The sequence below is a fragment of the Dendrobates tinctorius genome, unplaced genomic scaffold, assembly GCF_039654945.1.
Source record: "Dendrobates tinctorius isolate UK_male_01 unplaced genomic scaffold, ASM3965494v1 ptg000331l, whole genome shotgun sequence".
Taxonomy (NCBI): domain Eukaryota; kingdom Metazoa; phylum Chordata; class Amphibia; order Anura; family Dendrobatidae; genus Dendrobates; species Dendrobates tinctorius.
Window position 1 is genome coordinate 1,809,211 of NW_027361997.1, and position 18,478 is coordinate 1,827,688.

Below are 18,478 nucleotides of genomic sequence, written 5' to 3' on the forward strand. Positions count from 1 at the left end.
AATGCCAATTATTATTTAATTTGTCTTATGTGTGAGAAAAAGTGGAAAAGCTGTCAAGTGTTTAATGAAATGATCTGATTTTAAAGTCAGCTTGGTATAAGGCAACTAGAGACACAACCACTGTGCTTGTTATGGTAGGTAGTGCCAGCAGTCCGATCCTCAGCAATAAAACAGCAATTATAGCAAAATATTTCATAGCCAGAATAATAAACATTCGCCATTAAAAAAACAATACTTCCTTCTAGTTATAAAGTTTATAAAACAAGAAAAATATATAGAGTAACATAACTGTAACCGTACAAAAGAATTAAACAATAGTGTAAAGGATGCGAGAAGGCCAACATTATCTACGGTGACTTTCTAGATGCCTGGCAAGATGTCCTCTTTCAGTAAAACACTCCCCACACTCCAAACAGTAATATGGCTTCTCTCCTGTATGATGTCTTTGATGCAGGATAAGGTATTTTTTATTGGTAAAACTTTCACCACAGTCCCAACAAATATGTTTTTTTTCTGCTTCAAGATCGATCTGATGTTCATCACATTGTAATTTAGCATGTTCTTGTCTTAAGTGACATTCCTGGTGGCTTAAAAATTGTGTGTTATTTGCAAAAATGTCACCACATTGACTGCAAGGATAAAGCTCCCGTTTTGCCCGGCGTCTATTATTTCCCACAAGACCGGATTGCCTGTTCCTTTCTGAGTGAATCTTTTGATGTTTGGTAAGAACAGAGGTACAAGTAAAACTCTTTCCACATTCAGTACATGGATACGGTTTCACTCCTGTGTGGATTCTCTGGTGGACTACGAGATATGCATTAGTGGTAAAATATTTGCCACAATCAGGACAGCAATGTCGTTTCTCTCCAGTGTGAGTTCGCAGATGTTTGATGAGAACAGAATTACAGATAAAGCTCTTCCCACATTCTGAGCAACGATAAGGTCTTTCTCCGGTATGAGTTCTCCTATGTATCACAAGATCTGAAGTTGTGATGAAACGTTTCCCACACTCTGAACATGAATGTGGTTTTTCCCCAGTGTGAATCCTCTTATGTCTGACCAAATGTGAACTCCTCATAAAGCGTTTACCACATTCAGGACAAGAGTATGGCTTTTCTCCTGTGTGACTTCTTTGATGGCTTATTAGGTGGGAATTCCGATCGAAGCTTTTGCCACATTCTGAACAGAAGAAGAGTTTCTCTGCTGGCTTTTTTTTACGGTAATATGTGACGTACTCACCAGTAGAGGATATATGACGTATGATATCGACATTAGAGGATAAAGCGTTAATATTTTGTAAGCGAAAAGCCTGTTTCCTCTTTATATTAGTTGACTGAGCTTTTTGTAGATTATCTGCAGGTGGGATGTCAGCATCTGTCGCTTCATTATTATCTTCATCACATGATACAGATTCCTCCTTAATTTGTGTAAGTGCAATAGTAAGATCAGAGGGCGATTTCACGATGGCGAGATTTTCTTCTGTGCATGATAGGGATTCCTCCATAGTAGGAGGTGGTGGATCTTGTGGTGTATAATCTACGTCTGGATCTTGTGGTGTATAATCTACCTCTGGATCTCGTGGTGTATAATCTACCTCGGTGGAAGTGTCAGCACTTAGGAGAGTCTGTCTATCATAAACAGATGAGTACTCTGGAAGGTCCATGTTCCTATTAAGAGTAGGGTTAATGAACTTTGCTTCTTCACACAAATGTGGTGCCTCAGGAACTTTCTCCAAATAACTGATTACTTCGGATAAATATAAAGAACAGTTTGCAGATGGGATATTAATGGAATTACTGTGATCATTAATAGAGTCCATCAGAGAATTTATGTGGTAAGATCCTACAGATAGATTTATGGTTTGAGTGTCATCTAGAAGAAACAAGAAAGTAGTCATTAAGATACCAGGTCCACTTGTAAACATACTCTATGTATTAGTTATTTATATTACGTATTAATATATTATTAAACCATGTTCACATTTAGGAGACAATCGAGATTTGTCAACATTCCACAGCGAATGCAGAGTCAGCATAGAAGATTGATCGTTTCGCAGATTTTCAGTTCCTCCACATATTCATTATTTGAGCAGATTTCACATCAAATCAGAGTATCAGCCTTGGGTTTCTGCATTAAAAATATTCACATCACTGCTTCCTACAATTATGACATGCTCTTCAGACCTTGTCCCTGGGTCAACGGGTCCTGCGATACTTTCCCTTGTCCCAGGTACTACTGGACCCACTTTGACCTGTGCTTGTATCCATTTACATGCCCTTTTGCGGACAGGGAGTGTGGAACCACTACATGTCCTGAGATGCAAGTGGGAGACAGATTTGCATAGAAGAGCAATGAGCACTGGGAGCTGGCCTTGGAAGCCCCTAAATATGTTTCCCCTATCTATACTGAAAGAGACACACAATTATATATTCTTCCCATGCATATTGCACTACATCCAGAATGCACAGGGTACAACCTGAATTCCTGGATGAGTGCTCCAAATGTCACAGGGGCTAGGAATGTTTTTCTCCCTCCTGTGGAACAGCACAGAGATTAGTGGATACTGGTTCAGTTCCTGAAACACCGCATGGACTTGTCTACTATTTGTTGACCCTGAACAATACCAAAGGATTGCAGATACATTATTTCTGACGGAGGCTCTACTTATAGAGCGAAAATGTGTGGCCAGACACTGGAAGTCATCAAGAGCACCAACCATGATGTGATGGAAATCGACTCTCCTTCACTTTTATAAAAATGTTTTATATACGCTAGAGTAGCCCTGGAAAATTCCCCAAAATTTGGGATAGATGAATTTATTTTACCCCCTCAACCGTTGGGGGTTTGTACAGGGGTGGTGTTAAAAAATCCACATCAGATTTACCATAGGGATAATGTGCGAACATAGCCTTCTGTAAACAAATTCAAAATAACAGGCCAGCCACATCGGTTGCAGAGCTGGAACAGCACAACTCAATCAACTGCATAGTGGCCGCAGACCATTCCTACAGATCCGCTTCCATTTATTTGAATATGGGTGGATGTGCAGTACCCGGGTGCGACCACTATACGGTTAATGGGGCTGTGCTGTGCAGCTTCGCAACTGATCACATCTGGCTGCTGGCGGCGCGGGGAACAGCTGATCATCACCCAACACTCCTCAATCTGATATAGATGACCTGTCATACATTACAAACATAATTAGAAGGGATTACGGAGTAAATGTTATGCTGAAACTTCTTTAACCCCTTAACGACCGCCGATATGCCTTTTAGCAGCGGTCAAGGGTATTTCATCCTCAGCGTCGCTGGGGTAGCGGAGATCCTGGAGAACATGATCTGGGACAGTTTTTATGGTTCCCTGTCACATGATCACGAAAAAAAAGTCAGATTTAAAATTAATTTCTCTGTTCTCCGATATGATCTGGCATGTCGGAGAAGAGAGAAATGGGGTCCCCTGAACACCCCTGCCATCTCCGGACCCTCCTGCTCCGTCCCCCCAGCCCTTTGTGTCTTCTTCCTGGAAAAAAAAAAATGTCGCGTGCATGTGCAGTGCCGCCTGCAGAGATCTGCCGGCCGGTATCCGGCAACAACAGGGAATTTTTCCTATTGGTTCCTTTCAATCATTGTGATAGGATTTATCACAGTGATCAAAATAAAAAAATAGTCAATCAAATCCCCCTTTGTCATTCCCTTAATTAGTAAAAAAATTCAAATTTTTTTTAAGTTTTTTTTTCCATGGGTTGGAGTTTTCTCAAAAGTAAAAAAAAAGGATTACTTACCGGTAATACTCTTTTGTAGAGTCCACGACAGCACCCACTAAGAGAGGGGATCCGCCCCTAGGAACAGGAAACCTACAGAGAGATAAATGGGGCGGTCCCCCTCGCTCCCTCAGTTTGGATTACAGAGAACAAAGGGGAACCGCCAAGTTTTAGTCAATTTTGCTAGATCAGTGATTTACATCTATACATAATTATACGTTTTTTCTTTTTTTCTCATGTATTTATATACTAATTTCTATATCTTGTTTTCCGCCACCAAGGAGAACCACGTGTACATTTTTAATTTAAGGGCGGGAAGTGAATGGGTGCTCTCGTGGACTCTACAAAAGAGTATTACCGGTAAGAAATCCGTTTTTTTCTCTTCGCCACGACAGCACCCACTGAGAGATTTTCAGAGATAATCACTTGGGAGGGCACACCGTGCTAAGGACCGATCTACCAACAGCCAAGTCATCGGAGGAGGATAGATGTAGTCTATAGTGGCTATAAAACGTAGATGGAGACGACCAAGTCGCAGCCCTACATATTAGCTCAATTGGGACGTTCGCTCTCTCTGCCCAGGAGGATGATATGGCTCGAGTAGAGTGCGCCTTTATACCCCGCGGAGGGTCTTCTCCCTTTGCTGAATATGCCATCGTGATCGCATCTCTGATCCACCTGGACAGCGAGCCTCTCATAACTTTAGAGCCCTTCTTGTTACCCTGGAAGGAGATAAAAAGAGCCCTGCTCTGCCTCCAGGGACTGGTTCTATCTAGGTAGGTTAGAACTGCTCTCTTCACATCTAATGTATGGAATCTAACCTCCTCTGGCGTTACCTGGTTCTCATAGAAGGAGGGAAGGCAGACCTCTTGGGATCTATGAAAGGTAGACGTGCGTTTGGGAAGATAAGACGGGTCTGTCTTTAACACTAGCTGTCCTGGCTTACTGACAGGAATGGAGGTTTTCCGACAGGGCTTGGAGATCACCTACTCTTCTTGCCGAGACTAGTGCTACTAGTAGTGCTGTCTTCAATGAAAGGCATTTTATTGATGCTAGATGCATAGGCACGAATGGAGCCTGAGTGAAGGCGTCCAAGACCAAGCTAAGGTTCCATGTTGGTAGCTGAAGGATATAGACTGGATTCGCTCGTTGACAGGCTGAAATAAATCTGGCCACCCATTTATTACCTGCCACATTGTGGTTATATATGGCTCCTAGAGCCGATACATGGCCCTTTAGGGTGTTCACTGAGAGTTTCAACTCTCGGCCCTTCTGCAGGAATTCTAGAATAGCTCTAATGGGTGCCTCACTGGAAAATTTTGCAGTGTGAAAAGCTAAAAATTTTTTCCATACTTTCACATAAATCTTTGTTGTGGATTCTTTCCTACTCTGAAGTAGAGTGTTGATAAGATTATTTGAGAATCCTCTCAACTTCAATAACCCCTTTTCAAATTCCATGCCGCTAGGTGCAGGGATCTGACCCGAGGATGGTGACAGGGTCCTTGTGACAGAAGGTCGTGGTGTAGAGGGAGAATCCATGGGTCGGAAATCGACATCACTCTCAACCATGAAAATCACGGCCTCTTGGGCCAAAACGGGGCTATTAAGATGACCTTCGCCCCTTCCTCCCTTATTTTCCTGACCACTGTTTGTAACAGTACCATTGGAGGGAAGGCGTAGGCCTGCCGGAATGTCCAGGGTGTTTGGAGGGCATCGAGCACGTCTGGTCTGTCTGCTTTGTATAGCGAAGCGAACCTTTCTACATGTCTGTTGGCTCTTGTTGCGAACAGATCTATGTCTGGTCTGCCCCATCTGGCCGCTATCATCTCGAAGATGTGCCGGCTGAGGACCCACTCTCCTTGGTGTAAAGTCTGGCGGCTGAGATAGTCCGCCCTGGAATTGTCCACTCGTCTGATGTGGATAGCGGACAAGGAGCGGAGATTCGGCCATTTCTAGAATTCTCTCCGCGATAGACATGAGCGGTCCCGATCGCGTACCTCCTTGCCGGTTTATATATGCCACTGCGGTGGTATTGTCTGTCTGGACTCTCGTGTGGGTGGCTCTTAGCTGCGGGAGAAATTTAGATATAGCGTGATATATCGCTGTTAGTTCCTTCATATTGGACGAGTTCCCCACTTTGAGCTTGGACCATTGACCCTGCACCATATCGCTTTCTAGATGGCCCCCCCACCCCAAGGGGCTAGCGTCCGTGGTGACTTCTCTGGAGGGGATAATCCACCATGGAGCCCCTCCTGTCAGATTGTTTGGGTTCAACCACCACTCCATGGAGCTGATTACCTCTGGTGATAGGAATATTCTCCCCTCTAACCGGCCCTGCAGTTTATCTGCTTCTCGCAGAATGTCCCACTGCAATTTCCTGGAGTGGAATTGGGCCCACTGTACCGCCGGAATGCATGATATTAGGGACCCCAATAAGGACATGCCCTCTCTCAAGGACATCGTGTTTTTATTACCTGCCCTCCGTACCTTGTTAATTATAGCCCGTGTTTTGGATTCTGGCAGAAAGCATTTTTGACTTACAGAGTCTATTTGAAGGCCCAGGAACGTCTGACAGGTTACTGGTTGTAGTCTGGACTTTTCCCAGTTGATCAGCCAGTCTAGTCTCTGTAGGGATGAGATACTATCAGCAATCCTACTCTCGCATTGGGAAACCGATTTCCTACTATGAGCAGGTCATCCAAGTACGGAATTATTAAGGTATCCTTTAGTCTTAAATATGACATCACCTTTAGCTTTAGCTTGGTAAAAACGCGGGGTGCCATGGATAATCCGAACGGCATCGCCGTGAACTGGAAATGTATCCAATCTTCTAACGAGACTGCCACTCGTAGGTATTTTTGGTGCTCTCTGCATATAGGGAGATGGTAATAGGCATCTTTTAGGTCCAAAACTGCCATATAGCACCTAGGAAACAAGAGTTTTATTGTCGATCGTATTGATTCCATCTTAAAGGACCGTAGTCTCAGGAATGCATTGAGCTTTTTTAAATTAATTATTGTTCTAAAGGAACCATCTGGCTTAGGGACTAGAAATAGGGGAGAATAAAATCCCATTCCCCATTCATCTTTTGGCACCTCTACCAGTACGTGTTTAGACAAGAGCGTCGTTATCTCTTTTTCTAAAGCTTTCTGCTGCGTTGGGGACTTCAGAGAAGTCAATAGGAAGGAGTTTGGTGAGAACCAAACAAATTCTAGCCTTAGGCCCGATGATACAATATTAATGGCCCAGGAGTTGGAAGTTATTTTTTCCCATTGCTGGCTGTATTTTAGTAGCCTGCCACCTACCGGTGATTTATCGCTACCGGAACCTATCCCCCGATCTGAAGGGACGTTTCCCAAATAGGCTGCCTCTCTGCTTGGGATCTTTATTGCCCCAGCGGTCTTGGGATCTGAAATCCTTCTTTTTACCATATGGAGGCTCCCTGAAGGCTCTCCTGTTGAAGGGAATGTATGGGTTAGGGAATCCCTTCTTTTTTTTCTCTCCCGCTTTCGTCAGGATCTCGTCCAACTGTGCACCAAACAGGTACTTACCCTGACAGGGCATAACGCAGAGTTTAGTCTTTGTACATCGCCTTTCCACCCCTTCAACCTCAAGGCCCGCCGGGCTGCATCGGTTAACCCTGCCGCTCTGGCACATAGTCGGAGGGAGCCAGCTGAGGCGTCCGCTAAAAAGGCGACTGCGCCTTTAATCAGGGGAATAGAGGCCTGGAGCCTGTCTCTGGATGCTCCGCTTTTAAATTTCTCCTCTAATTCATCTAGCCATATTATCATGGACCTTGCCGTGCATGTGGCCGCTATAGCCGGTTTGAAGGCCCCTCCACATGTCTCCCAAGACCGTTTGAGGAAAGTGTCCGCCTTACGGTCTAATGGGTCCGATAATGTTCCCGTGTCCTCTACTGGCAAGGAAGACCGTCGGGAGGTGGAGGCCACTGCCACATCCACCTTGGGGGCTCTTGACCAAGACGTCAAATCGTCGTCGTCAAACGGGTATTTCCGTTTGGAAGCTAAGGGGATGAAGGTTCTTTGCCCCTGCTTCTCCCACTCCCTTTTTACCAGCTCCTTTATTGCTGGTACTAATGGGATGGCCCTGACCTTCTTTTGGGAGATACCCGCAAACATTATCTCCTGCGGGGTCTTGGGCTCCTTAACATCGAATAACCCCATGGTATTCCGCACAGATTTAACCAAATTATTCACACTGTCTGTGGGAAAGCAAGCCTGCTCTTCCTCTTCTGAGGTTGGGTACTCCTGAGATCTATCTGAGTCCAATTCCCCCGCCTCTGAAGGTGATCTAGACACCGGTGAGGCTATCCCTCCAACGGAGGTCTGGCCTCCTTGAGTACTGGAACCGCCTAAGGCCCACAACTCTTTTCTGATTATTGCCCGGATATCCTCCTTCCCACCTGAGGATTCCTCTCGCAAGGTCTGTTGAATACAGGTCTGACACAACCTCTTAGGGTGGCCATCTGGGAGGGGTTGGGAGCATAAAGCACATTCCCTGTTTTTATTGTTCTCCGCTCTTTTGGCCTAAGGGTACATAAACAAACAAATACAGGACGCCACCAGCTAAGAGCTTGACTCCAAACACTCACCCGTGAAGTTCGTCAGCTTTATACCGACGGCGGGGTTCGAGACTTAGGCTGAGGTCAGGCACGAGATGACTTTTTCCGTTTTTTCTCCAAGGGTTCGCTCTGCCTCGAGCGTTCGCTAGTATCTCTCCTGGATCTGCTGCTTCTTCTGGTGCCCTCAGTCCTTCTTGTGCTGACACTTTTCCTAGTGCTGCCCTGTGGGGATTTCCCTGGTTGTACCTCCTGGAGCGAAACCGGGTCGTTTGTCGACGACATGGCTGCGCACCGATGTGCCTCTGGCCGGTGCTTTTATGCAGCTTTCCGGTTTCATTTTTTTCCCACTTTTTTTTTTTCCGTCCTCCATTTTTTTCCTCTCTGCACATGCGCAGTCGGGCCCGGCGATACCCTGATGTCTCCCCCTGCCCCGGAAGTTTCTCCTTCACTTCCGGGCCGCCTGGTCTCTGCATACTGGCGCCAGCCTCTTTACCTCCTCTGGCCGCCGCGCGTCACCCGACGCAACCCCTGCATTGCCGGAGCGACACACCGCTGCCCATAATCTGGTATGTCGATTCTCCCCTTTAGCGCTCCCGACACCTCCTGCGCGAGCTCAGGGATTCCACATCCTTCCCTGGCCTCGCCGTCTCCATGGGGGGCGTTTTCCCCGACGCTGTGCCACGCTCAGTAATGCGGTATCCCCTGCAAGGGAAATCCTCTGGTGCCGCTCCACTGAACTCCTTGGAGAGTCAGGCAGCCTTTGCCAAGGCCTCACCTGCATTACCAGCAGAGGGGGGATTCCCGGATTTGGATCCGCCCGTCGCTGCTTCCAGCTCTGGGGCCCCCGTTGCTCAAATAATGCCGCGGGCGGCTATCAGGCCAGGAATCCTCTTCTCTGTGGGTTCCTTCTAGAACAGGAAACCAAACTGAGGGAGCGAGGGGGACCGCCCCATTTATCTCTCTGTAGGTTTCCTGTTCCTATGGGCGGATCCCCTCTCTCAGTCTGTGCTGTCGTGGTGAAGAGAAAAAAATGATGATGATATGAATGCTAGTGTTGAACGCAAGTGATCGCTACTCGCGCATCAGGTGATTAGGTATGCATGGAGTATTGCGGATCCTTGCATCTTCTTTTTGGGTGTCTAACAGCCGCGAAACATGCAGAGCAGGGACTCGGAAATGTCACTTGATCATCCGCGATACTCGGTGCATACCTGAGCACCCAATGCAAACAGGAGTAGCGAGCACTTGCGCCCAACAGTAATGACGACGTATTCAACATGACAACCTAATGCCATCAGATTCTGTGTCGTACCTGTGGGTTCAAAATGCTCACTATACACCAGGTGTGGTTTCTAAAATGGTGTCACTTGTGGGGATTTTCCACTGTTTAGGCACATCAGTGGGACTCCAAATGCGACATGGCATCCGCTCTCGATTCCAGCCATTTTTGCGTTTCTAAAAGTCAAACAATGCTCCTTCCTTTCTGACCTCTGCTGTACACCCAAACAGTGGATTTTCCCCCGCATATAGGGTATCGGGGTACTCAGGAGAAATTGCGAAACAAATTTTGTGGTCCATTTTCTCCTGTTACCCTTGTGAAAATAAAAAGTTTGGGTCTCAAGTAATTTTTTTGTGAAAAAAGTTAATTAAATGTTCATTTTTTCCTTCAACATTGCTTCAGTTCTTGTGAAGCAACTGATGGGTTAACATACTTCTTGAATGTGGTTTTGAGCAGGGCTGTGGAGTCGGTGCTCATTTTGGTGGAGTCGGTATAAAATGGATCGACTCCAACTCCTAAAATATATAATAAATTGGGTACAGTAGTTCAATGCAGAATGTGCTGAATATTTTTTCATAGGAATTTGGGAAAGTTATCAAATGTCCTATAAATGGCTGTTCTATTCCTGATCTAAGGCTACATTCACACAAGAACAGGTTCTTGCTATTGTAACGGACAATGCTTCAAACATGATAAGTACAATTGGGAATGAGAGTAATGAACAACAGCTAGAAGAAAATTTAGGATTCAGTGTGTTTGAGATGGAAGGCCACAGTGCTGTTCATGTAACTGAGGAACAAACAGATATTACAACAGAAGAACAGCAAAATTATACTTTAGAAATAGATGATCTTGTTGAAGGTGCTTCAAAACACTTTCATATTCATCACATGCGCTGTGTTGTGCACATGCTGCAGCTGGCAATAAGAGATAGTCTGCAAGAGGAACATGCTGGAAATCTGATTGGAAAAGTGAGGAAATTGGTTATTGCCGCCAGAACCCCTAAAACTGATTCCATCTTGAAGAGACATGCTGGGAAAGGGGCAATTGTCGATCAAGCCACTCTGTGGGGCAGCACTTATATAATGATTGAGCGATTGCTTGAACTACAACCATTTCTAAATGAAGTTCAATGGACACAGGTGGCTGAATTGAAGGAATTCCTTAATCACCTATTTACCGTGACTAAAAAATTACAAGCTGAGGATTTAAATCTTGGCATTTTCATAAGGGAGTGGAACAACTTGCTATTTTGCCTGTCCCAAAGAGAAGGTTTAATCGCAGATGCCATTTCTGCTTCAATGAAACGAAGAGAGACACAGCTATTGGAAGATAAATTTTTTCTGGCAGCTGTTTATGTGGACCCAAGTCATCTTATACTGCTTGATGATCAACAGCTTACTAAAGGAAAATAAGCTCTGACTGAGGAAGAATTTAGGATGAGTGGCCTACAGAAGGACTGCCAGGCGCAAGAGGACTTGGGTCCTGACAGTGCTACTGCTGCCATATCTTCATCCTCATCAGATGAGGAGTTTGATTTTGACAAGTATTTGGATGACATGGAGCAGGCAAAGCGTTGCCGCAAGGAAAAAGATTTCACTCCGTCTCCTACAGCAAAATGTTTCACTTGCTCTCAAAGAAATAGAAAAATTCAACTGTTCATCAAAACTGACAGTGCATGAGGCAATTCCTTTATACCCGGAAATTGTTAGAGATGTTGCCCATGTGGTTACTGCTTTGCCTCCAACCCAAGTTAGTGTAGAGAGGCTGTTCTCTGGCCTTAAAATTATTAGGTCAGATTTGAGGTCATCCATGAAGGAGGATCTGATGGAGGCAATTCTATTTCTTAGAACAAATTCATAGACTGCACAAATGTTATTTAGTTAGTTATTTATGTTTTTGTTGAAAACTGTTTTTTGCCACTTACATAGTTTATTACATAGTGATATATATATATATATATATATATATATATATACACACATATATATAATATATATATAGTGGTGTAGTGACCACTGTGTCCGCTAGGGGGCGCTGTGTGGATGTCCCAGGAGAGAGGATGAGTGGCAGAATACTGAATGACCGTTATGTATCTAAAGGTGGGTGGCCTTGGGATGGAGACTTGTGTGTATGTTGATCAGCAGTGATACTGCTGAGGTGCTGTTTCAATGTGTTTGGGAAGTCTCTAAGTAGCTGGCGAGATGGGCGGAACCGGTTACCTACAAATCCGCCCAGGGGTGTGGTTAAGAATGCTATTGTAAAGTGTGTATAAGTGGTTGAAGGACCTGTGATGAGGTCATAGCCATGTGACCTGGTGGTCGTGGCTACGGACCATATAAGGTGGCCAGGGTAGGTCACATGGAGTGAATGCTGGGACCTGGTTGGTCCGTTGTGGAAGGTCCCGTCTGAGAGATGGGGCTGTCTTCCTGACAGCAAGTGAATGCTGTGTTTAATGGCTGCACGTGCCTGATAGATCCCTGGAGGGAATGGACGTCTGCAGCGTGTTGAAGCAGCCATGAGGTAAACCCAGAGAGGGGATATAACTGTGAGGCTAAGAGAGCCTGTGTGCTGGACATGGCAAAACCTGTGTGACCACAGGGATAACAGAGTGAAGCTCTGTCATGAACGCTATGCTGTTAATATGAACTTTATGTTGCTGGTCATGGTTTAAGATGCCTAAATAAACCGCATGGACTGTGATTGTTTTATGGAAAACCTGTGCCGGATGTGATTTATTGGCTGCCAAGCGAGTATCCCCTACCTGAATGACAACGCTAACTTACTATACATATATATATATATATATATATATATATATACAGTGCCTACAAGTAGTATTCAACCCCCTGCAGATTTAGCAGGTTTACACATTCGGAATTAACTTGGCATTGTGACATTTGGACTGTAGATCAGCCTGGAAGTGTGAAATGCACTGCAGCAAAAAAGAATGTTATTTCTTTGTTTAATTTTTTTTTAAATTGTGAAAAGTTTATTCAGAGGGTCATTTATTATTCAACCCCTCAAACCACCAGAATTCTGTTTGGTTCCCCTAAAGTATTAAGAAGTATTTCAGGCACAAAGAACAATGAGCTTCACATGTTTGGATTAATTATCTCTTTTTCCAGCCTTTTCTGACTATTTAAGACCCTCCCCAAACTTGTGAACAGCACTCATACATGGTCAACATGGGAAAGACAAAGGAGCATTCCAAGGCCATCAGAGACAAGATCGTGGAGGGTCACAAGGCTGGCAAGGGGTACAAAACCCTTTCCAAGGAGTTGGGCCTACCTGTCTCCACTGTTGGGAGCATCATCCGGAAGTGGAAGGCTTATGGAACTACTGTTAGCCTTCCATGGCCTGGACAGCCTTTGAAAGTTTCCTCCCGTGCCGAGGCCAGGCTTGTCCGAAGAGTCAAGGCTAACCCAAGGACAACAAGGAAGGAGCTCCGGGAAGATCTCATGGCAGTGGGGACATTGGTTTCAGTCAATACCATAAGTAACGTACTCCACCGCAATGGTCTCCGTTCCAGACGAGCCCGTAAGGTACCTTTACTTTCAAAGCGTCATGTCAAGGCTCGTCTACAGTTTGCTCATGATCACTTGGAGGACTCTGAGACAGACTGGTTCAAGGTTCTCTGGTCTGATGAGACCAAGATCAAGATCTTTGGTGCCAACCACACATGTGACGTTTGGAGACTGGATGGCACTGCATACGACCCCAAGAATACCATCCCTACAGTCAAGCATGGTGGTGGCAGCATCATGCTGTGGGGCTGTTTCTCAGCCAAGGGGCCTGGCCATCTGGTCCACATCCATGGGAAGATGGATAGCACGGCCTACCTGGAGATTTTGGCCAAGAACCTCCGCTCCTCCATCAAGGATCTTAAGATGGGTCGTCATTTCATCTTCCAACAAGACAACGACCCAAAGCACACAGCCAAGAAAACCAAGGCCTGGTTCAAGAGGCAAAAAATCAAGGTGTTGGAGTGGCCTAGTCAGTCTCCTGACCTTAACCCAATTGAAAACTTGTGGAAGGAGCTCAAGATTAAAGTCCACATGAGACACCCAAAGAACCTAGATAACTTGGAGAAGATCTGCATGGAGGAGTGGGCCAAGATAACTCCAGAGACCTGTGCCGGCCTGATCAGGTCTTATAAAAGACGATTATTAGCTGTAATTGCAAACAAGGGTTATTCCACAAAATATTCAACCTAGGGGTTGAATAATAATTGACCCAAACTTTTATGTTTAAAATTTATTAAAATTTAACTGAGCAACATAACTTTTTGGTTTGTAAGATTTATGCATCTGTTAATAAATCCTGCTCTTGTGTGAAGTTTGAAGGCTCTAACTTATTTGCATCTTATCAAACCTGCTAAATCTGCAGGGGGTTGAATACTACTTGTAGGCACTGTATATATATATGTAATCGATATTACATAGTGTACTACATATTTACAATTTATTACAGTTTTTTGTGTTCTAAAGTTGTATTCCAATAAATATATATTATGTTCTATCTAAATATCTTGATTATTGTATCATAAAAATGATTAAATGTCTGATGTTCACATTGTACTACAATAAATTTTTCACTTAAATATAAGCAATATATGTAGGAGTCGGAGTCGTGGAGTCGGTGTAAGGGAAATTGAGGAGTCGGAGTCGCAGGTTTGGCTTACCGACTCCACAGCCCTGGTTTAGAGCACCTTGAGGGGTGCAGTTTTAAGAATGATGTCACTTTTGGGTATTTTCTATCATATAGGCCCCTTAAAGTGACTTCAAATGTGAGGTGGTCCCTTAAAAAATGGTTTTGTAAATTTTGTTGGAAAAATGAGAAAATTGGTGGTCAACTTTTAACCCTTCTAACTTCCTAGACAAAAAAATTATGTTTCCAAAATTGTGCTGATGTAAAATGGACATGTGGGATATGCTATTTATTAACTATTTTGTGTGACATAAATCAGAGAGTTAAGGGGACAAAAATTAAAAAGTTTTAAATTTGCTAAATTTTTGCCAAATTTTCGATTTTTTCATAAATAAACACCAGTCATATTGAAGAAATTTTACCAATATCATGAAGTAAAATATGTCACGAAAAAACATTTTCAGAATTGGTGGGATCCGTTGCCTCATAAAGAGACACTGGTCAGAATTGTAAAATTTGGCCTGATCATGAAGATTGGCTCGGTCACAAAGAAGTTAAATGAGAATGTGTGTTAGGCGTCGGATTCCTGGCACTGCACAGCGGGAATCCAGAGCCAGACATCCTGCGGTCTCTCATTCTCCTCCGACCGCTCAGACTCCTGCTCAGCAATCACGGCGAGCCAGGCATTTCCCTCAGACTCGTTCTGTGAGCCTGGATGTTGCTGCCACCTCTGGTGCAGCAATGGTAGCGCAACCTGCTTTGCAGGGAACTGCTCCAGAGGCTAAGTCCTCGTGCCGTGCTACTGGGCATGCCCGCAACTTGTCCTCTCAGTGGAGAGCAGGGGTCACATGTGCAGGTCCTATGTCGGATCTGATTGGTCCTTCCCAAAGAACTGGAAGGTCCCGGAAGCGCATGGCTATAAAAAGCCCGCATGGCGGCTCGGCCATGCGCTAGTGTAGCATATTATTCTGTGTGTGTATGGTGATGGATGCATGGACTGGTGTCTGACTCATTATGAAACCCCTACCCTCTGATATTACGAGTGGTGACTGAGTGTGTATAGTCAGCTCCAGGGTTGTGGCAAGCTACAAGCCACTTGCTCCACGCCTACACTAGCGTCCGTCGGCGCCCGGTCCTCGGCGCCGACGCTTGCGACTTTGTCTGCCGCTGCGCTGTAGTAACAGCAGCTATTGGTGTTCGCGGCTGTGACGCCACACGCAGGCCTCTGTGACGCTAACAGGGCCCGCGCCTTTGCTTTAGGGTTCGCCAAGCGACTCTGTGTTTTTACGGAGCCGCTCTAAGCGTTCGGGTGACGTTAACCCGAGCGCAGTACCGCACCTACTAGGTGCATCTGCCAGTGTCCAGCAGCGGTCTTGTCACCTACCGCACGGTGGACCCCGCCGTCCATAACAATGTGTCAGTCTTCCTGATGAGGATATTGTAATTTATTTTATCTTTGATGTCATCAGTGGTGATAACTCGGCACAGAGGAGCTCACAAGAGTTACAATCTCTTCCAGGATGAGCTGACTGATTAGATAACTCATTCGGCAGCCACCCACCAATGTACAAGGAAGCACAAAGGGGCGACAGAAGGAAAACAGTGAAAAATGTGTAATTAATTCCAGCAAAATGTATTTGTAGCCTAAAGCACATGCATTTAGATTAAAAAAGGTCCCTGAAGGTGTCTATGCACTTTAATGGAGATCTGCCAGCAGGTTTTCACCCCCCCCCCTCAAATACATGTGTACGTAGCTCTTTCAAAAACAAGTCCAGAAATACCTTTACATGGCAGTTAGTTCCACAGTTACTGCAAAAAGCAAATGAGCTGAAAAACTAAATTAATATGTGAATGAGGCTGAAAAAACTATTAGTTGGTCTGAAGCCTCGGTCACTCCAGCTCTATTCTCCTTCCTGCTCCGCGTCCTCTGACGCCTTTGCCTGAACTCACACAGTATAGAGGCAGTCAGTCAAGTAGGAGGAGGTGGCGCTAGTGGAGAATGAAGATGGAGCGACATAGGCTTCAGATCTAAAAATACTTGGCCGGCCTTATTCACATATTAATATAGTTTTTCAGCTCATTTGCTTTTTGCAAATCCTTCCCAATCCTGGATGTATCCCATACGTTATGGAATGTAATGACTTCCTGATCTTGGATGTTTGGGATACGTCCTGGTGGTGCACCCACGGCGATCGCCACCTGGTGTTCAGCTAACATTATAGCTGACAGCAGGCTCTCACTGCCATGAGAGGTGCCCACACCGTTCCTGGCAGTTAACCCCCTAAATTGTTGTGAACTCCCTTGCTCGGATTTCTGAGCCGAAGCTCCCTCTGCTCCCTCTGGTGGTTACTGAGAGTAGTGGAGCTGGCCAAGTGGATGGAGATTCTCCACCTGACAATGATGAGCTGGCTGCTCTTGAAGGTTGCTGGTGATTTTTTCCTCTGTGTGCATTTGGAGCTCTTTTGTCCCCTGCCTGATCTGCATGTTCAGCTAAGTGATTCTTTTGCTAAATCCTTTGCATCTAATCTGGTTACGTCTTTTTTTGCTTTGCTGCCCTTAGGGTTCAGCGTGCTCCCTGCTGGGGGCAGCGCTGGGCCCTGCTTCATATGTTGCAGCTTGTTCAGTTCCCTGTTATGTTAGTATCTTTTTGCTTGCTGCCAGTTTATACCAGAGTGCTGATCTAGCAGGGGTGAGATCGTGTGATTTCAGGTTTTTTGTATATCAGAAGAGTTGGACGTTTTCAGGGTTTTGTGCGTCATTGCACAGTATCTTTTTCTGTCCTGTCCTGTCTAGACAGCTTGGGCCCCACCGTTTGCTCAGTCTGTTCTCTGCCTGTGTTTGTGTCTCATCTTGTTTCTTGTTTCACAGAAGTGTATAATGCAGAACCGTGAAAATAAAAATATTTTTTTTCCTCACAAAATGATTTTTTAGCCCGCTATTTTTTATTTTCACAATGGTAACAGGAGAAATTGGACCCCAAAAGTTGTTGTCCAGTTTGTCCTGAGTATGCTGGCACCCCATATGTGGAGGGAACCACTGTTTGGGCACACGTTGAGGCTCGGAAGGGAAGTAGTGACTTGATGGAATGGTCTGCAGGCGTCATGTTACGTTTGCAGAGCCCCTAATGTGCCTAAACAGTAGAAACCCCCCCACAAGTGACCCCATTGTGGAAACTAGACCCCCCAAGGAACTTATCTAGATGTGTGGTGAGCACTTTGAGCCCCCAAGTGCTTCACAGAAGTTTATAATGCAGAGCCGTGAAAATAAAAAATCATTTTTTTCCACAAAAATAATTTTTTTAGCCCCCAATTTTTTATTTTCCCAAGGGTAACAGGAGAAATTAGACCCCCAAAGTTGTTGTGCAATTTTTCCTGAGTACGCTGACACCCCATATGTGGGGGTAAACCACTGTTTGGGCACACGTCGCGGCTCGGAATGGAAGGAGCACTGTTTGACTTTTTGAACGCAAAATTGGCTGGAATAAATGGTGGCGCCATGTTGCGTTTGGAGACCCCGTGATGTGCCTAAACAGTGGAAACCCCTCAATTCTAACTCCAACACACCCCTAACCCTAATCCCAACTCTAACCCTAACACTAGCCCTAACCCTAACACTAGCAGTTAGTGGGGATAGAGTAAAGTGTAGGAGGGGCTACCAGGAGTTAAGGTTAGAGTAGAAAGGAAGTTAGTTCAGATGGGGCCACAAGCTTAACCCTAATCCCAAACCAACCCCACCCAAACCCTAATCTTAACTTTAATTCCAACCCTAACCCTAATTCCAACCCTAACTGTATTTTAAACCCTAACCCTAATTTTAACCCTAATGGAAAAATAATTTCTTTTTTTATTATTATTTGTGCCTACCTATGAGGGTGATAAAGGGGGGGGTGTAATTACTTTTCTTTATTTTGATCACTGTGATAGTTTATCCCAGTGATCAAAATGAAAAAATGAATCTGCAGCGAGATGGGCACACTGCGCAAGCGCCCGCCATTTTCCAAGATGGCAGCACCCATGATCCGGGACGTCGGGACACCGGGATGGCCAGAGGGGGGGATCGGAAGGTGGGGGGGAGCAGAGGGAAGGAGGAGGGGAGCAGATGATGACGGCGCCGTCAGTCAGTGGCTGATCGCCCCCGTCAGTCGGTGTGGGGCGGTCGGATCTCGGTCTCCAGCCATGGAAGATGCTATTGCAGCATCGGCCATGGC

The 18,478-nt window shown here is 45.2% G+C and overlaps 1 protein-coding gene across 3 annotated transcripts in view; it reads right to left on the reverse strand.

The window, feature by feature from the left end:
- Positions 1 to 239: 239 nt before the first annotated feature.
- LOC141074239 (uncharacterized) overlaps positions 240 to 18,478 on the reverse strand; it is an 86,205-nt gene continuing 67,966 nt past the window's right edge. For all 3 annotated transcript variants that reach the window (XM_073561838.1, XM_073561837.1, XM_073561839.1), the window contains one exon: positions 240 to 1,872. In XM_073561838.1, coding sequence (XP_073417939.1) covers positions 344 to 1,872 — 1,529 coding nt within the window. In that variant the 3' untranslated portion in view covers positions 240 to 343. The remainder of the gene's footprint in view (positions 1,873 to 18,478) is intronic.